This window comes from Centropristis striata, chromosome 10, assembly GCF_030273125.1.
Source record: "Centropristis striata isolate RG_2023a ecotype Rhode Island chromosome 10, C.striata_1.0, whole genome shotgun sequence".
In the NCBI taxonomy this organism is placed as follows: domain Eukaryota; kingdom Metazoa; phylum Chordata; class Actinopteri; order Perciformes; family Serranidae; genus Centropristis; species Centropristis striata.
Window position 1 is genome coordinate 28,785,475 of NC_081526.1, and position 15,560 is coordinate 28,801,034.

The 15,560-nt window shown below is 36.7% G+C and overlaps 2 protein-coding genes across 5 annotated transcripts; both read right to left on the reverse strand.

Annotated features, from left to right (window-relative positions):
- Positions 1–1,082: 1,082 nt before the first annotated feature.
- On the reverse strand, positions 1,083–6,109 carry tmem177 (transmembrane protein 177). 4 transcript variants are annotated; one of them, XM_059343430.1, is made up of 4 exons: positions 6,004–6,067; positions 5,370–5,424; positions 3,766–4,031; positions 1,083–2,338 (listed from the first exon to the last, which is right to left on the reverse strand). In XM_059343430.1, exons 3-4 carry the CDS (start codon positions 3,964–3,966, stop codon positions 1,607–1,609), a joined length of 933 nt encoding a protein of 310 aa, XP_059199413.1. In that variant the 5' UTR covers positions 3,967–4,031; positions 5,370–5,424; positions 6,004–6,067; the 3' UTR covers positions 1,083–1,606. The 4 variants fall into 4 exon arrangements, with proteins under 4 accessions (XP_059199413.1, XP_059199411.1, XP_059199412.1 ...); XM_059343428.1 differs by lacking the exon at positions 5,370–5,424 and having other exon boundaries at positions 6,004–6,109; XM_059343429.1 differs by lacking the exon at positions 6,004–6,067 and having other exon boundaries at positions 5,366–5,896.
- A 1,696-nt stretch (positions 6,110–7,805) lies between these two features.
- On the reverse strand, positions 7,806–9,913 carry LOC131979122 (zinc-binding protein A33-like). Its single transcript, XM_059343037.1, has one exon. The coding sequence runs from the start codon at positions 9,824–9,826 to the stop codon at positions 8,399–8,401; it is 1,428 nt and encodes a 475-aa protein (XP_059199020.1). The 5' UTR covers positions 9,827–9,913; the 3' UTR covers positions 7,806–8,398.
- Between the last annotated feature and the right edge of the window lie 5,647 nt (positions 9,914–15,560).

The following is a 15,560-nucleotide window of genomic DNA, read 5'->3' on the forward strand; positions in this document are numbered from 1 at the left end:
CCAATCACCTTGATTGCAGCAAAAAACTTAAAATTATATCTCAAGACCATTTAAAAGAAAACTATGTATGGCTATAAATCAATAAATAAACTGATATAAGGAAATTAATGAAGGTGAACAGAGTGTTTTGCAACACTGATTATTCGTCAAAGGTTCTACATTATTCTATACAACCAAGTAACAATGGCACTTTAGTCTGCATCGACAAACACTGTTCAACCATGACTATCCAAAAAAAAAAAAAAATCATGACATTCTGTAAACAAGCTTCAAAAATGTTTATTTGCATATTGGGTAATCACCCAAATCTTAAATAAATTAGTCACCAGTGACATTGGCCATTACATATTTGACACTCCAGCACTGGGTTGCACCAGCTATATGTAAGTTCTACCCTTAGTTAGGGAGTTATGTTGACACTAGTGCAGACGTGGGCAATTAATTTTCCCAAAGGGCCACATAAGATACTGCGAAGGGGCCGGACCAATACTCTGAACTTAACTCTGCTCAATATTCATTTGTGTGAGTAAGTCAAATAAAGCTGTAAAAAATAGTAAGAACCCAAATCATGATCTCACTATTCCATTTATCTTAAATTCAAACTACAAAAACAATATAGAGCATGTATGTTATGCAGTAAACCATCAATTTATTCATTTTATTCTAAAAGCCATAAGTGTTTTTGACAAGGGAACAAGATAACTGTGTTCTTGTGGAACGCATTTCTGTGCAGGTGCGTATACATGCATGCACATATGTAAATTCCCTTCAAAATAAAAGCACCGTGGTTGTATTGATTTCTAATTTCTAAGTCACCTCACGCAGGCCGGACAGGGAGAGCCAACGGGTCGGATGTGGCCCACAGGCTTCACAATGCCCACGTCTGCACTAGAGGCTTAAGGTTTACTTTGTAACTACATCAACTACTAAAATTGGTTGCACAAAGACTACTTGGGGCATAACCCTACAATTCTTTGATATATTAAGATTTACAACTACCTTAGGGGCATGTTTATATATTTAGTTGTGACTTAGAGTGACGTTACACACACACAACAACAGTAACAGTAATAAAGTGGTAACATTAATAGTCACGGCTCTCTCGTGGGATCAGAAAGAACGCATTATTATAGATGGTAGCATTAAAGGCTGTCGCAACCACGGCCAATCAAAGGTACTACTTTAACCCCCTTTAATCAAAGAGCTCTCCCGTTCGTGAGGCACTGACTAATCCTGTAGAGAGGGGCAGAAAATATTTTGAACCGAAATAATCTCCATCACTACAGCCATACATCTACCTGTATTATAATTAAAAACGTGGCGCAACAGATGACATATTTGGCAAGCTTCCTTTAGAAAAAGAGGAGGCGCTCATACATTGTGTCTGTTTAGTCCCTGATGTACTTTTTAATAATGTAACTAGGCTAAGGTTGAACTTACACACAAATGGTGCAACATGCTGCTGGACTTTACAACCCTGTTTTGTAATTTGTTTTTGTTTTTTCACTTCTTAGAAAAGCTCAGGAAGCCTCCTATCCTGCTATTTTCAGCAGTCTATTCAGTGATAAGCACGACTTCATACATCATTACAGGCTCACATTTCTTTTCAAGCTTTTTCCTCTCTCAGCAGAGTGAGGATCCCTTCCCTCCTGGAGGTGTATGGTGTGTGTTTCAGCTGAAGGAGGTTAGCAGGGAACAAGTTTCCACTCGGAGCATACATCTCCTTTCCCTTCTGTCCCATGAGGGAGCGCAGAGTTTTGTTTCTGGACAGAATTTTATCGTAAAATTCTACCCCTCCTTTGGCATAACTACGAGACACTGCCGCTGCACGCCGGTCCGAGCTATAGTCAATCCACTGGCTAACGGCATCTGAGGTGAGAAAGTAGGACACGGCGCCCAGCCCAATCGACAAAATGTTCACACCAACGCGAAGTAGAACGGGCCCAGCGTGGAGCCCAAACACCTGTTTCATAAACACGCTGTACACCCAAACCCCACCCAGGCAGACCGGGGCCACAGCAGCGCTCACAACAGGTCCTCCACACTGCATGCGGGCCACTTCTCGCGCTATGGCGAACTTCTGAGCCTCAGGGGAAAACACCAGTGCCTCCTGTAGAGCAGAGCCAGCCTCGCTGCTCCATTCCAGCACTTTGCCGTTGATGAAAATGGTGCGGTTGGTGATTCCGCTCGGGTCATCAGATGTGCTGTTAAAGTTTGCGGGGATGCCAATCTGGGCCCCTGCAGGAAACCAGGGGACACCAGCACCCACTGGATGGAACCCAAAGGAGGCGAAGGCGGAGAAATTCTTGGGTGAGCTGATTCCATAGTCCTTCAACACCTACACACATGACAACAACAACAACAACAACAATAACAACAACATTGGAATTTGGACTTTATGTCACTTTTTTTTCCACTGAACATAAAAACATTGTAATGATATTCACCTCCATAAATTATTCATTTTATTGTTTTGTGAATTCAATCTAAGCCTTGTGAGTAGGCCTGTCACAATAACACATTTTTAGGACGATATATTTTCCCAGAAACTATCACGATAAACAATATATTGTTGTATCAATGTTGATTTAGTTTTATAATGAAATTAGGGCATAGTGAGTACATCCTTTTCCACAACAATATAATTTTTAATATCAAGAATATTAAACATTGGAATTGAAATGTGGAAAACAAATATTAAAATATCATAGATAAATAAAACATAAATGAATAAACTATAAACAAATAAAATAGACTTCTCTGTTAACAAAACATTGCAATGAGATAAATAGTATGTATTATATTATTTTATGATTAAAATAACATATAAACAGCTGGAATGGCTGCTTGGGATTTTTTTTTCTTTCTGCAATTCGTACTGCCTGTCAAACATTTGCAGCATTACTTTACACGCAACACAAAAAAGCACAAAAAGTCATAAATGTAAATGACCAGAAAAAAACTATTGTGTCCATTTTTATATATCAGAAGATAAGTCGATACAGTACTTATCATGACAGGCCTACACGTGAGTGCTGTCATTTGTTGAATTTGACTATTCTACTTACTTCTTACATAATTCCAATAACTCTGACTAAACTGTTTCTGCTATATAGGGCTGGGCAATATATATCGATATAAAAAATATATCGATATATTTTTAAATGTGATATTGAATTAGACCATATCGCATATATCGATATAGTTAAAAAAAAATTATTTCTTTACATAAAAATGCTGCCCTTACTAGAGTTTGTCATATTTAGTTCTTTTGTAATGTTCGTTATTCTTTTCTAAAATAAATATATTTATTTCATAAAAAGATTGGTCTATTTTTTTCATAGGCTATTTCTATTTAAGATATTTTTTATTTAAATGCGCACTTTATGGAGCTTTGATTTTAAATAAAGGTACTCCTGTTGTTATACAGTATTTATGTTCACTTAAATAAACAGTTTCAATTAAACTACTTGTGACATGTCATATTTGCCTCGACTTTGACTGAACATTTGCTCTCACTTTGTGATAAAAATATCGGGAAATATCGTATATCGATATTCAGCCTAAATATATTGAGATATGACTTTTGGTCCATATCGCACAGCCCTTCAAGAATATAGCGCTTTTCATGATGTTATTTTCTAAGTGCACTGTCCCTTGGGTCTTATACCTCATCTGAAAAAATCTGCAAATGTGTACAAATCGAATTTAGGATACAACAACTCTTCAAATGTAACCTTGAAGGTGGACTGGAAAAATTCCTACCTGCTGGAAAACATCCTCCAGCTTTTCAGACAGTGTGTCCTCTTCTCCTTTGGACCAGGCCTGATAGAGCTTACGATAGGACACGTCAGGGAAAACATGGTAGAACATGTTGGCTGCAAAGACCCCGCTACAGCTTGCAATGAGCACCGGAGTCCTGTACTTCTGGAGAAGCACGGAGTACTTGAGGAAGCGATACGCCATGTCTTTGGTTTTGGTTTTGATTGATTTTGTGTCAGTTAGATGCTGCAGACTTCAGTGGGTGGGATCTGTGAAGGAGGCAGACAAGATGTTCAAGCATATACCAACAGGCCTGTATGTTTCAGATATGCAGAGGGTGAATTGAACTTAAAAGTGACCCTCTGGGAAAATTCTCTCTGGTTCAAATAGGTAAAGTTTAAATGTCTTCCAAGGACACTTTGGCATGGATTTGTAATATTTATTGTCTGTTTTTTCTCTTAAACCATGAGGTCTTCAGCTCAGTAAACAGATGTACACAACAGTCCCTGGTCGTTATGATTTCAAGGTCAATAAAGTAGACATTGACACTAGATGGGATATAGGTTGACACATTTAACGCATTATGGTACCAAAAATTGGCAGAGCTGATATCTAGCCATTTTCCTTGATTTTCCAGAAAACCATGGAAAATGGCTAGATATCAGCTTTTAGATTAAACTCTTATGAGCTATTTTGTTGTTATCATTACATTTGTCCAAACAAATGTGCTTTAGTTGTTTAGGCATTAAAATGAACAAGAAATTAAACTAAGGTTTAATATTTTTTTCCATGAATGTAAAGATGTAAATGTCAACATTGGAAACACAGATAGGACGTTTTTTTCTGAATTTAATTGACTCAATAAGGAAATGATCATAGATTTCTGCAGGTTCAAGCCCCCCCCCCTTCAGCCAGTGAATACCTGTGGGGTGGATATGGAGGTGGTGCCAAGTTCTAAGTATCTAGGTGAATACCTGGATAATAAGTTGGACTGGTCCCTAAACACAGACGCTCTCTACAAAAAGGGGCAGAACCGCCTCTTTTTCTTCTTGAAGCTCAGATCTCTGGACATCTGTAGTAAGAAGCTGCAGATGTTTTATCAGTCTGTGGTGGTAGTGTGTTGTTTTATGCTGCAGTCTGCTGGGGAGGCAGCATCACACACAGAGATGCAAGGCGGTTGGACAGACTGGTCTAAAGAGCTGGTTCTGTGGTTGGAGCCAGGTTGGACACACTGGAGGAGGTGGTGGAGAGATGACCTGTCAACATGTTCGAGGCCATCCTGAAATACCCAGATCATCCGCTACACTGTTCTTTCCAGGCCAGTGCCCCTCGCCTCTGGAATGCACTTCCACTGACCCTACGAAGCATAGAGTCCACAGACAGTTTTAAGAAAAAACTTAAAACATATCTCTTTAGGCAAGCTTTCCCCTGATGTTGATGTTTCCTGGCCATATGTGAAGTTACATGTTCTTGTGCTATTGTGTGTTTTTTTTTTTTTTTTCTATCAACTCTATATTGTACTGCATTTTATCCCTGTTGTAAAGCACTTTGTGATTGTATCTATGAAAAGTGCTCTATAAATAAACTTTACTTACTTACTTACTTACACAAAACCTTTATGGACCAAGAAAACAGCAGTGGACTGCTCCTCTCTCTCTGTTGCTGGACAGAGAGATACAAAAGATCCTTCTCTCCTACAGCCATCAGACTGTCTCATTCTAACAGAGTTACCAGACTAACTGAATTTCCCCTCAGGGATAAATAAAATCATTTTGATTTTCATTTGATTTCATTTTTGATTGAGTTAAATTAATGAATGAATCTAATCATTTAGTTCAAGTATACATAAATACACATTCGATTATGTCAACAGTCCATACTCAAGTGTGTTAAAAACTCTATTATCACAGCTCTGTGTCCGCCCTGGAGACATTTTCGGGATTCTGGGTCTAATAATAGTGATATATTTGATTTTCTTAGCACTAAGTATCGCAGTACATGCTTAAAAACGTATTTGTAGGCGTTTAAATTCGATATAACACTCGTTAACAGCACTACAATGCACCCAAACTACCGTTACATCACTCCACCTTGAAGTTATTTGACTTATCTAAACTACATTGTCGCAACCATAACCCACTGACCCGACAAGCAGATTTAGCGTTACGTTTCAACACGCTGAGGCGAAAAAGAACAGCAATTACTGTCTTAATAGCAAACACACAAGTTGTTTACACTCACATGTTCTCCACATCTTTGAAAGGACAGCCGTAACACTTATATGAAGAAGAAACGTCCTGTTCGTAAAGCGATTTAGCTGCCGTCATGGTGTTGTACGACAGTTTTACGACAATAGGTTTTAAAGTCTGTCAAGTGTTTGAACCTTATTCATATACAGTCGATGGTTTGAACCTCTCAAATTAATGTAATTTAGCCGGTTTTACATTAGAAATCGTTTAGTTAAAAATAAATAAATAAACGGCTGTAAGAGCAGCTGTATTTAGATAGTGAATGTTGCATTTACAAGCACAGAATATCAGAATGAGCACTATGTTTATAATTAACGTGCTAAAATATATTTTCTCCAATGTGTAATATCTAAAATGTAAAGTACTTTCAGGAAACCAAACAAACACAAAGATATATATTAATAATAAATGCCAAATAGCAGAAATGTCTGAATATAATGTGTATAGAATGTATGTATATGTCTTATTTTTTTACATTCTTTATTCTGTTTTCCATATCTATGTGTCTGTATCTTGAGCTGCTGTGACAACTAAATTTCCCCACTGTGGAATAAATAAAGTCATATCTTCTATCTTATGTTCACTACATCTTGTTTACATCTAGTTTATATCCACCCACATCATGTGTATTATTTTTCTATTTCATTTTATTGTTGATATTGTTCTATATTTTTATAATTTCCCCTTGTTTATATTTATTTTATATTTATGCATTTTATGTACACTATCCTTGTTTATATTTATCCTTCTCTCTGCTATAATGGTGCAATTTCCCCATCTTGAGGTTAATCATATCTTATCTTATCAAGATGTTAAGCAGAACATATTGCAAATGCTCATCCTGGTATTGCTTAGAGGTTGGAGATATGCTGGCAACTGCATGTCCAGAAACTAATTAATTATGCAACAATTGTAAAATAAAGAGAAAATAACTTCAATGGAAGTTATTAAACATGAAAACCACTTTTTTTTTTTTTATCTTTAAACATAGCTGAAAATAATTGTACAGTGATTGGTTATAGAACAATAGTACACAACCTGATAATTTATTAAAATTCATACCCTTTTTTTGCAAAACAGTGTTTTATTCATATCTCATTTTCATTATTTATATTCAAATATTTAAAAAAAGAAAAGCGACAAATGTCCACAATTGTAAAGCTGGAACCATTATGATGTATTTACATGAAAAATTACTTGAATGATCAAGTACCTTTAATAAATGTTCTGTCTTCATTTGTGAAGTAAAGAGTAACTAATGCTGGAAGATAATGAACTTTTTGGTTAGGCTATGATCTTTTAGTTACATAGATGTAATTAACCAGACAAATCACATGTCAGTTATTAGGATTAATAAACATAGCTAGAAACATATAAAGACACTTGTTGCAGAAATGCACAGGGATATAATAATTTAAACTTTTACCCATGGTACCATAACAAAGGGTTCAATTGTTTTGTTTTGTTATATGAAATAAGCTTTTTTTCTCTTCTATACAATTACATTAATGGATCCAAGGTAGTTTTAATAACAAATAAAGTAACTCCAACGGTGTGGCAGAGAAATGCACAAACGGATACAACAAATAGAAACTTTTAACTGTTCAGCAACAGTGTGTGACCAACAAAGTACCAGTAGTTTCACATACCAATGGTACCTTAACAAAGTGCAAGACAAAGAAATAAAAGTATAGTATAATGTGTGGTTTAACAACATTATGATATTCATTAAAACGGCTCATATTTATGCTTTTAGCTACTTATATCTGTATTTTGATTTGATTTTTGAGTTTTGGTGCATTTCACATTGCACATCTGAATATACAATGAAAATTATTTAATGATCCCAATTCTGCTTATAAGAATTGGCTTACATTTATTTACAAATCGCATACATATACCTGCTGTGTTCAGGATAGGGTTGTCAAAAGTATCGATACTCCAAAAAGTATCGATACTAAAACGTTGTAATATAATATTGTTATAATTGTTATTGTTATAATTGTTATTTTATTTATTTTTTGCACTACCTCAGACCTGAAGCTTGTTATCATAGTTGCAGTTTCTTTTTGCATAACTGTTTTTTATTATAAATATTTAACCTGTGGTTCTGTTAATTTTTACATGTTGCATTTTTCTTGTTAATACAAATATTTCTGTTAAATTTTGGGGTCTTTGTTTTTATCCTGAAAAATCCTGAATCCTGAAAATGGTATCGAGTATCAAATATTTTCCTGAGTATCGGTATCGAGTTGAAAATGTTAGTATCTAGACAACCCTAGTTCAGGATGTATATGCAGCAAGGTTTTCATTTATTTTCCTATGCCATGTCCAATTACTTTAAGTTGCTGCAATGATGACTCCACAGGGATAAAAACAAGTGAATATCAAAGCTGTACAACACCATACTGTTTTGATTTGGTCATGACGGTGAGGTCAGAGGGCAATATCTTCAGCGGGATGTCACTCCAGGTGTTGATGTATGGAAACAGCATGCTGGTGAATCTGTGTGTGAAGGTATGTACGACTGTTCTTGTGTCTGCATCAAAGAATGACAGCTTTCCTCTGTCCCAGTCCAGGTGCAATCTGACTCTCTGGAGCCTTTCCTTTCGTGGGAGAACAGACCCTGGGCATGACGGGGAGTATGCTGTGAATTTACTATTACAAAACCTCACCAGCCATAACCCAGACACTAGGTCTCCAATCTTCTGTGCATCCACTGCCATCACACCCAGTGCCCATATGGGATTGTCTCCAACCTCCACATCCCACCAGTGCTGCCCTGATGTGAAGCTCTGGTAGCTCAGGACACTGCGGTGCTGCATCATCCTCTCTGGGATTGGAGCCAGACTCTGATCCGGGCCAAATTTCACACTGGTTAGATCTTCAGACAGGTGGAGCTCCGAGTGGGAAGTGTTGGGGTTCAGGGTCACAGGGGTGTATGACACTTTGCTCTTCATCCTGGACCAGACTCTGAATTTCAAATTCGACAGGTATTTAGAAACCTCGATCCGGGCTCCTGTTTCCAGCACCGGGTCTCTCGGCAGGGGACGCTGCGATGCTCTCGCCAAATCACTGACCTTTAACATGAACGTGGTGTCATCTTGTCTCAGCCCTGCCTCTATGGTGTTCATGGTACTTTCCAGGTATGTCAACATGGATAGCTTGTCCTTTATCGTCTTCCTTTTAATCCTCTCTTCTTCCTCCAGTGCTGCGATCCACGACTTTTCCTCGGTTTGCAAAAACTCCTGGAGCACCTTGAAGTCCTCTCTTATCTTCTTCTCTGTTTCCTGAGCTTGCTTCTCAATTTCTACATCTGTTTTTTCCCAGTTAGCTCTCATTTCATTGAACAGTTTCACTTTCTCACGTAAGGGCTCCGAGTTCTGCCGGATAGCATTTCGGTGAAACTCTGCAGCTTCGTCAACGGGAATAAATGTGTGGCCCGTGTGGTCTCTTGAGTCTCTGCAGACCACGCAGATGGGGGTCTGGTGGTCCTGGCAGTAGAGCTTGAGCCTCTCCCCGTGGCTGCGGCAGAAAACCCCAGAGTCCATCTCCAGTGTATAAGCCTCACACAGGCTCTTCAACGCCCGGTTGGGAGGTGGTTTCTTCGGGAAACACACAGCCTTACAAACGGGACATTCCCGTCGGCGTTTTGTTGCCCACCATGTCTGCACACAGGTACTACAGAAGCTGTGGCCACAAGGGAGGAGGACAGGATCTTTAAAGATGTCGCAGCATACCGGGCAGGAGAGGTCCTTACTTGGTGCTGAAGCCATTTCTAGTGACACTTCTTCTTCGTCGGTAAAATAATACATCGAAGTTAACCACAAACGTTCAACTAAAGTCTTTTCGGTACTTTTCTTCCATGTTTACCTCCAGTATCTCCAAAAAGTTGTGTCGGAAGTCCAAGGAAAACTGTAGCAAGACGTTATCATGGTATCCACGCCTACTCACTAGGATCTCTCTCATCCTATTGGCTGTCGAGAAAATTAAAAGTTCTGCCATTGGCCACGTAGTGGGTGACGTAGCATAGCTCAAGTTCAGGTGATTTACAGTAAATTTGCTCTGCCCACTGCTTCACACAGAAACTAGAAAGTGAAATCGGAGAACATTTTGTTGCTGCTTTTTTTCTTTTGTGTGTGTGGTGGAGATATAAAGATTAAAAAATACAATCACAACTGTTCAGGTCAACATCTCCCTGGTGGTACTTTAACACAGTATATCATCACACTGTTAAAATAATCGCCTATGTCATTTTTTGTCAAAATTGTTGTTGTTTTTTGCCTAAATAATTTCCTCATGACACCGGCCACCTATGGTATGATCTGATCAACTGAGGATGTGGTCGATTTTGTGATTTTACCCCTTTAAGATAATGGCCTACGTCAAGTGTGTGACTTAAGCGGATTTATTATGCCTAAGTCAAAAATAAAATGTGACTTAGGCAATTTTTTGAACATGCCTTTGTGACTTAAGCAAGATATGGTAACACTTTATTTTGAAGGTGTCTACATAAGAGTGACATGAGCATGTCATAATTATGACATGGGATGAGTCATGAACATTAATGACACTCTGAAGTAACATTAATGCTCATGATACTTGTCATGTCATGTTTCTGACAGGCTTGTGTGACTCTTATGTAGACACCTTCAAAATAAAGTGTTACCATATCTTGCTTAAGTCACAAAGGCTTGTTCAAGTCATTTATTTCTCTTAAGTTATATAATTTACACACAGTGTTATTACTGTGCCAATAGCCATCCTTTGTTACATCCTTTTTGAGTGAAATGATCGATAAATGCCATATGTTACACTTTTGGTGAAGTTTTTAGTTTTGAAGTTTTTAGTGTTTCCTGCAAAACTTGAAAAAATGAGTTAGGCTATTATTTTAACAGGGTGACGATATGAATTAAACTATACACTTTTAATTGATCCATTCAATGTTATGCATATAAAGATCGTTTTAATAACAAATAAAGTAATGTAACCCTGAGTGATCTATATGATGTTATATGTATAATCAAAATGCTGCAGAGATTTAACTGAAAGGTGGAGAAGTACTGGAAGAGAGGAGAAGTAAAATAAGGCCTAGATAAGAATGTTAAGTTTGTGCCAGAAAAAACACCTGTGATCTTTCGCCAGAGATGTTCATTAGAGTGCTGGTCCTGGAGAGCTGATAAGAGCAAGGTTACCCAGCTGGGCAAGAAGCAGCATTAACAAGGGCTAAATACAGTAGCATACTCTGAGTGAGAGATAAGAACATAGAAAGACTCTGAGTGAGAAATGAAAAATAAAAAAAAGCTCTGTGTATGACAAACAGAGATGAGTGAGAAATAAGAACATAGAAAGACTCTGTGGGAACTTACCGATAACTCAAAATCATAGTAAATAAAGCATAGAAAGGCCCTATGGGAACCTACGGATGACTTAAAATCATAGTGATATTTTCAACCCCTAAACATATTGATGTCTCTCTGCCAGGGGATGAGGTAATGCCACCTGCACCTAGGGGGGCGGATATTAACTGAATAAAATGATGTTTGGAGCAGCCCCTAGGAGGAGAAATCTAAAGAATCAACACATTTTATTGGAGGAAAGGTCATAATGAATATTTATGATAGGATGGACAGATGTGTGTGATTTCTCTATAAAACCTCATGTAAGTTTCATTTCGAGTTAGAGAGCTTATGGACTGCACCTTATGTGTATTATATTTGTTCTCTCCACTTTTTATCGATAATAAAGTGTTGTCACAACATCTTGGACTCCTGCTTGAAGATTTTTGAGACCTGTTAGAGAGTTTTTTTGAGCTGTTTTCCAACTGGGCTTTTGAATAACTGTTAAAGATAGAGAAGTAATTTTTTCCAATTGGACTCCTTTAAAAACTAATTTATGAGCTATTTGACCTACAACTTGGACCAGTAAATTACACGACAGTTTCATTTAAAATACATTTCTTTAAAATCACCTCATTGATCACATTTTTCATGTTAAATCTCGATCTGAAAACTAATTAAGCTATCAGCTAAATGTAGTGGAGTGAAAGTACAATAACTGCCTCAAAATGTAGTAAAGTAGAAATATAAAGTTACATAAAATGGAAAGACTCAAGTAAAGTACAATAACATCAAAATTGTACTTAAGTTCAGTACTTGAGTAAATGCACTTAGTTAAAATCCACCACCCTTGCAAGACAGATAAAAAAATAAATACAAAAACAGCAACAAAGTGGCCGTCTAAATGCATTCAAATTGAGTAACTCCCTGCTGACATTTGGTGAGTTGTAAAAATGTTCCCAGTGTGGCTTTGTCAGTTCTGCTCACAGGTGTAGGATGAAGTGTGGTCTACCACACCTTGACACCATCATTAAAACCACTCATGTTACTGCAGCTCTGCATAAGTTGTTTCAGCTACCCAGTGGTGGATTGTAGCTAAGTACATTTACTCAAGTACTGTACTTCAGTAAAATGTTGTCGTACTTTACTTGAGTATTTCCATTTCATGTAACTTATGTAACTTTATACTTCTACTCTACTACATTTTAGAGGCAAATATTATACTTTTTGTCCCACTACATTTAGCTTCAAGCTTTAGTTACTTTCCAGGTCAAAAAATGTTTGATATTAACCCTTTGGAGTCTTGGGCTATTTAGTCCATTTTTTAAATAATTTTCATTCTGCCTCTTGGAGAGAAAAAAAGTGTAACATGCATATTTAACATATTTAACATCGCTATCAATTTTTTTTTTGCACAATCTCATTTATGTAACCTAATAATTATTTTTTGACTTACTGGATCAACATTTTGAACCCAAAAGAAACCAAAAAGCAACAAACATTAAAATCTGATTTTAAGATTTTTTTTTAATGCTAAATATATTTGACCTTATCTCTGTTTTACTTGATTTTATCATCATTAAACAAAACTTGGAGTTCCCAGCCAGTCCTTTAGAGGGAAGGTGACGGCAGGACTCGACGTTGCCAAGTTTTTTATGTTGTGACATCATGAAGAAGTAATGCGCCCATGATTTCACTGACTCCAGAGGATTAAACATCATAACTGTAATGTAACTATTAAGTAGTTAAAATTAACCCTACCTATTACAAAATGAAACGCTGCTTACATAAATGCATCAATAATAATAGTAATCCAATAATATATTCAGAATATATATTGTAGTTTAAAATTAAGACCGCTCAAATCCCCAAGTTCAGATGAGACGGTCAGAGAGCCTCCCAACTTGTCAACAACACAAGCACCAAAATCTTCCCCAAACTCTAAGACTCAAAAATTGATAAATGCAAAAAAGTAGCAGGAGATTCATTCAGAGGTTCATGCAGTAGAGTTTTTTCTTGCAAAGGTCAAGAGATCAAAACTCAATGAGTTCCCTGGTTGCAACCACAGGAGACTGAATGAACAGTGTTAAAACATTTATCATTGTTTATATGTCATACAATCTTCCTTTTTCTTGTTCTCTCATTGTTGGGCTCTCTGTGTGACACACACACTGTAACAGATTGCTGTAAGAAAACAGCCAAATTGTGATAGTAACATACTATATCCTAAGTCTCTTCTGGTACACTTTTTAATGGCTGTATTTTACTTAACTAACTCATTTAGTATATGGTTTATTAAAATTACTGAGGTTACAGTGAAGACAGCGCTTAATTTGTAGTAATTGGCTTTCAGACAGTAATATGCTCTATTTACAAAAAATGACTGCATTGTATACTGCAAAAATATTGCAACTAGCTTCAACGCTATACTGTGTTTTAGTCTACTGTAAAAATCAATGAAATGCAGGATTTTACTGTAATTCAGTATGCGGTTTTATCACAGTAACATACTGTAAAGTAAATAAAAGTAGAGGAACTGTAAAATTAACAGTAGAATGCTGGCAACCCTGCTGCCAGTATTTTACTGTTAATTTACAAGACAATAGTTTACATCTTCTTCATTCTCAGGGTTCATACGGATGCTTGAAATCCTTGAAAATGCTTAATTTTTAACCCATAAGAACCCATGGTGACACCGGTGTAACAAACACTTTAAGTCTTCTATAATTTCCCATATTCAGCTTTATGCTTCACCTTAACTCATTAAATCCCTAAGCGACATATACTCAACAGCCTGGTGTAGTGATGTAGTGGTCATGTGACAGTCATGTGACTGTGACAAGAAGTGACTTCTCCAAAATGTGGCTGTGACTGGAAACAGAAATGTGGAAAAAGTAGCTATTTCAAAAAGCATATTTTTTGTTACGAGGCTAAGTTTAAACCCATTTAACAACTCTAATACGTTTATGTCCTGTATTACATTTAACTTGTTCTGACCATATTTCCTGAACAAATTAAAGTCACAATTTTGATATATGCTATGGAGATGCAAACAAAAAGGCACACGGTTATTTGTTTGTATTATTGATTTATTCTTATTTTGTTACTTAAAAACAAATCTGAAAAATAATTTATTGTTAAACAGCACTATTATTTTTCACAATTTCACAATTTTGATAAATGTTGTGGAGATGCAAAGAAAAAGGCAAATTTGTGTTTCTCTAAGCAGAAAGTGTCTATTTTTTTTATTTTAAAATAAGACATATCATAAACTTAAATACCATAAATGCCCAATGTAACGTTTATGTCACATCACAGATCTTTCATATTTAAGGGTAGAATTTTTTTAAAACATCAAAAATGTGTTCTATGTGGTTCACTTGGTCGGTGGTATATCCCCCATAATTTTCCTTTACGGATTACTGGATCGGGGTTCTTATAGGTTAATGTTGTATTTTCAAGGTTTGAAAAGTGCTTGGATTTTGGATAAAGTGCTTGAAAATGCTTGCAGTTCTTAATGATTTCTCTTGCAATCTGACTATAGATAATCACATGTTCAATGAAAAAAATAATAAATTGAATATTGAGATTAGCAAAGTGTACTTGTGGTTGTTAAAAGTGTAAAAAAAACATCGCTGTCAGTATGGTTGAGTGAAATTACCCCTTTTAGCATGTTCATCTAAAACATGCAACTTACAACCATTGTAAGGTCCTGAAAAAGCTTGAAAATGGATCTTGAAAGTCCTCGAAAAAGTGCTTGAATTTCACCACTCAAAAAGTGTATGAACTTTGCATTCTGCACCAGACGTTGTAGCTCAAATCCCCCAGGTGCTCAGCACCGTCCCCCTGTGGCCTGCTCTGGCTCCTCCGGCAGGGGGCGCTGCGCTGCTCCAGCTGGCTTTTAAAATGAATGGCGTGTCTTCTTCTTCAGCCCTCCTTCTACGGTGTTCCCGGTACTTTCCAGGTATGTCTGCATTGGGATTTTTTAATATTTACAGAAGTGTTAGCATGTTGCATGTTTGAGAAACAGATAAAGCGAAACTGTAACTATACAGAGTTCAAACAAGACACTAGAGCTAGCAGATAGTCAGTATCAATCAGTAGAAGATAAACTAAAATCACTATCAATGTGAAGAATACAGGTAGAACATTACATTTTTTTTTACTGTATTTTTTTTTTGATTGATGAGAATTTATTTGAACACAATAT